This window comes from Suricata suricatta, chromosome 4 (assembly GCF_006229205.1).
Source record: "Suricata suricatta isolate VVHF042 chromosome 4, meerkat_22Aug2017_6uvM2_HiC, whole genome shotgun sequence".
Classification (NCBI taxonomy): Eukaryota; Metazoa; Chordata; class Mammalia; order Carnivora; family Herpestidae; genus Suricata; species Suricata suricatta.
Window position 1 is genome coordinate 77,093,814 of NC_043703.1, and position 4,077 is coordinate 77,097,890.

At 47.8% G+C, this 4,077-nt stretch overlaps 1 protein-coding gene across 1 annotated transcript; it reads left to right on the plus strand.

Moving 5' to 3' along the window:
* Positions 1-2,029: 2,029 nt before the first annotated feature.
* LOC115288996 (putative tripartite motif-containing protein 75) lies at positions 2,030-3,439 on the plus strand. Its single transcript, XM_029936230.1, is given in 1 exon segment — positions 2,030-3,439. A coding segment is annotated over 1 exon segment (1,410 nt).
* The last annotated feature ends 638 nt before the right edge of the window (positions 3,440-4,077 follow it).

The following is a 4,077-nucleotide window of genomic DNA, read 5'->3' on the forward strand; positions in this document are numbered from 1 at the left end:
ACTAATGGAATTCTGCTGGGGCCTGAAAGAGAGATGCCAGGTTCTCTTTCTTCACAGCCACTGGCAGGGGCTGGTACAGAAGCAAATGAACACCAGCCTTGTGGACATTATTTATTCAGTGGAAGATGGTGGAAGATGGGTCTGGCTTTTGACATTGGATTGATGCTCTCATGATCTCAAGGTCAGTGTTTTTTTTTTAATTTTTTAATGTTTTTTATTTATTTTTGAGAGACAGAGAGAGAGAGTGCGAGCAAGGGAGGGTCAGAGAGACAGGGAGACACAGGATCCAAAGCAGACTCCAGGCTCTGAGCTAGCTGTCAGCACAGAGCCCAACACGGGGCTCGAACCCACGAACTGTGAGATCATGACCTGAGCTGACGCCGGACGCCCAACCGACTGAGCCACCCAGACGCCCCTCAAGGTCAGTGTTCTTAAAAGTCTCTGTTGTATGTCATTCATTAATAATTCTGTCTAGCCTGCCACATTTCCTTCCAGCCATTCCACCTCTCTCCATCTCCCTACCACCTAGAGGGGTTGGGCAGCCATCTTGTCTTGTCTGTCTGGTTATCATAACTTCCTAATTTTCCCACCACTTCCTCTTTACTCTTCCATCTTGCTCTCATTCAATTTCTTGTCACACTGTAGCCAGTGATCATCCTTAAGTGAAAATCTGATCACAGTCTTCCCTGAGTAGAACATTTTGGTGGCCTCACTCCCCACTCTGCCTTGACCTCTGGACAAAGTCTAAACTCATAATGCTGTTTATAAGGCCCTTCATAGTCTCAGTACTCAGGATTCTTGGCTGCAGCCAAGAAAAACCAATTCATGCTAACTTAAGCAGAAAAGATAACTCACAGAACTGTCAGAGAATAAGGCTAAGGAATAAGGCTCAGAAAAACAAAATATCCCAAGGAGTGAGGCACAGTCAAAATTATATCTCAGGAACAATCTGCCTAAGTTATAGAGAGCAACCCTCCCACTGTGCTCAGGACTGAGGGAGTTCCCAAGACAAGGGATTTTCTATGACAAAGCCAGGAAAATCCCACAAACCAGAGAAAGTTGGACACATTACTTAGTCTGCTGCTACTGGGATCTGCCTTCTTGCTACCTTGACCTGCCCTCGACCTGATGCCTGTCATCTTGTCATTGAACTCTTGATGCCACGTAGCTGTATTCTGTTGTTTCTGGCACTTTCTTCCTTGCCACTAGACACTAGGTTCTACCGCAGACACAGTGTACAATTTCTAACCATCTTGCCCTTCATTTTTCTCCATCCAGGGTCAAAATCCCAGACGGGAGCATGAGCTGACTAGGTTTATGTCAGTACACATTCTGGCTTCCAGGGAGTGTAAAGACAGGGTATCTGCTGTCCTTAAGCTTTTTCTTGCTGATTTTGGGATTCTCATAAAATGGAAAGGGTGTTCAGATGTTGGACAGCCAAAACTGACAAGCGTCCATGAAGCTTTCCCTTCTCTTGCCCTCCTCACTTGCACATTGTGCCCCAGGCATATTTAACGCCTTTCAAGACACTGGCAGGGGGCGCCTGGGTGGCTCAGTCGGTTGAGCCTTCGGCTTAGGTCAGATCTGACGTTCATGGGGTCAGGTTCTGTGCTGACAGCTCAGAGCTTGGAGCCTGCTTTCGGTTCTGTGTCTCCTTCTCTCTCTGCCTCTCCCCCTCTCATGCTCTGTCTCTCTCTGTATCAAAAATAAATAAAACATTAAAAAAAAAAGGAGGGCTCCCTGCGCAGATAAGGAATGTTGGCAGAGGCTCCAGGAATATCACAAAGATAGGAGACTCAAAGGACGACCAGGCAGACTAGTTGACTGGGACTTCATGCCATCCAGAGCTCAGGAAGGAGCTAGGAATCTGGAACCTTTGGGGTTAAGGGAGGCAATTCGCAGAAAGACTGGAGAGGAGTTGTCCAGCTGAGTTGTGACCGGCTGCTGGCTCTGGGAAGGGCTCCTCTTGGCAGCTGGAATTAAAAGGCCTGAAGAAAACCTACCTCCATCCAGTCTCAGTCACAGCCCAATGGCAGTCCCAGCAGCCCTGGCGGGACTCCAGGCAGAAGCCAACTGCCCCGTGTGTCTGGATTACCTGAGAGACCCCATCACCACCGAATGCGGGCACAACTTCTGTCGCTGCTGCATCCAACAGTCCTGGGCTGACCTAAGCGACGGATTCCCTTGTCCCGTCTGCCATCACACATGCCCAGAGAGGCACTTGAGGAGCAACACGCAGCTGGGCAGGATGGTTGACACTGCCCAGCTCCTCATCACCAGGAACAAGAGGAAGAGTCAGGACGAGAGGCACCTGTGTGAGAAGCACGACCAGGTCCTGAGCCTCTTCTGTGAGGATGACCTACAGGTGTTGTGTCCCATGTGCGTGCAGCCCCCTGACCACCAGGGCCACCGGGTGAGGCCCACGGAGGAGGCCGCCTCTCACCACAGGCAGAGGCTCAGCAGTTACATTGAGCCGCTGAAGAAGCAGGTGGCCGATATTCAGAAATTAATAGCTATTCAAAGCAAAAAACCCGTAGAGCTGAGAGAGAAGGTAGAAAACCAAAAGCTGGAATTACTTACTGAATTTGAGGGTCTGAAGCAATTTCTAGAACGTGATCAAGAAGCAGTTCTTTCGAGGTTAGCTGATGAAGAGAAGGACACTCAGCAGAAACTGAACGCAAACATAACTGCCTTTTAAAACTACATTTCCATACTCAAAGGTCTGCTGAGTAAAGTAGTAGAGAGCAGTATGCTGTCCGAGGTGGAATTGCTATCACAGACTAAACATCTCTACAGGAAGTCTGAGGAGGGGCTCTGTCCACCAATTTTCTCAGTCCAATTACGAAGAGAAGGCTGTAGTTTTCCTCCCCAGTATTCTGCGTTGCAGAAAATTATTAAGAAATCTAGAGTGGACGTTACCCTAGATCCTGAGACGGCACACCCTAAGTTGATTGTCTCCGAGGATAAAAAATACGTGCGATTTACAAAGAGAAAACAAAATGTTCCTGATTTTCCAAAAAGATTTACAACCAACACAGTGGTCCTGGGTCTTCCATATTTTTATTCCAGCAGGCAGTTCTGGGAGGTTGAAGTGGGAGACAAGCCTGAATGGACTGTCAGGATTTGCAAAGACTCCCTTGCCACGAAGGCCAGGAGATGTCTGTCATCAGCCTGGCAGGGATGCTGAAGGCTGCAGCTGCTGGAGGATAGATACCAGGCGGTGGGAGAGGTTACAACACTGCTGCAGTTAGACGGGAAACCCACAGGCATTGGCCTTTTCTTGGACTGTGAGCTGGGTGAGATCTCATTTTATAACGTAGCTGAGAAATCTCACATCCATACTTTCACTGGCACTTTTATTAGACCTCTTAGGCCTTATTTCTATGTAGGACCCGATTCCAAGCCTCTCAGAATCTGTGCTGGAACAGATTGTGAGTGAAAACTCCCTGGACCATCTTAATCATGTTTTTGATCTGTTTGTTTTAAGGAAGGTGGGGACACCTGAGTGGCTTAGTTGGTTAAGCGAACGACTTCAGCTCAGGTTATGATCTCATGTTTCGAGGGTATGAGTCTTGTGCTGGGCTCTGTGCTGACAGCTGAGAGCCTGGAGCCAGTTTGGGATTCGGTGTCTCCCTCCCTCTCTCTCTCTCTCTCTCTCTCTCTCTCTCTCTGCCCTTCGCCCGCTTGTGCTTTGTCTCTCTTTGTCCCTCAAAAATAAATACACGTTAAACATAATGAATGGAAGGTGGGTAGGCTCATGCCAGTAAAACGAATACCCCCTCCCCCACCCCATCACCCAGTTTTTTCTTTCTGTTACATCCAAGAAGAAAGTTTTGTTTCAACAATTCTCTAGAAAACAGTAATGCCTCTCTCCAGGAATGTCGAATTGATTTTCTGGATGTGAGGGTGGATTAAATTGGTCAGAAGGCGCAGATGGAGTTTGCAAGGGATTGAGCGAAACAACTGGTCAGCTTCGCCTCAGGTCTATCAAAGTTGTGTTATTAGAACATTGTGCTATTCTTGTCATGTACAAGTTACGTACTAGACAGAACAAACTGTAACCTTGGTTTTACTGAA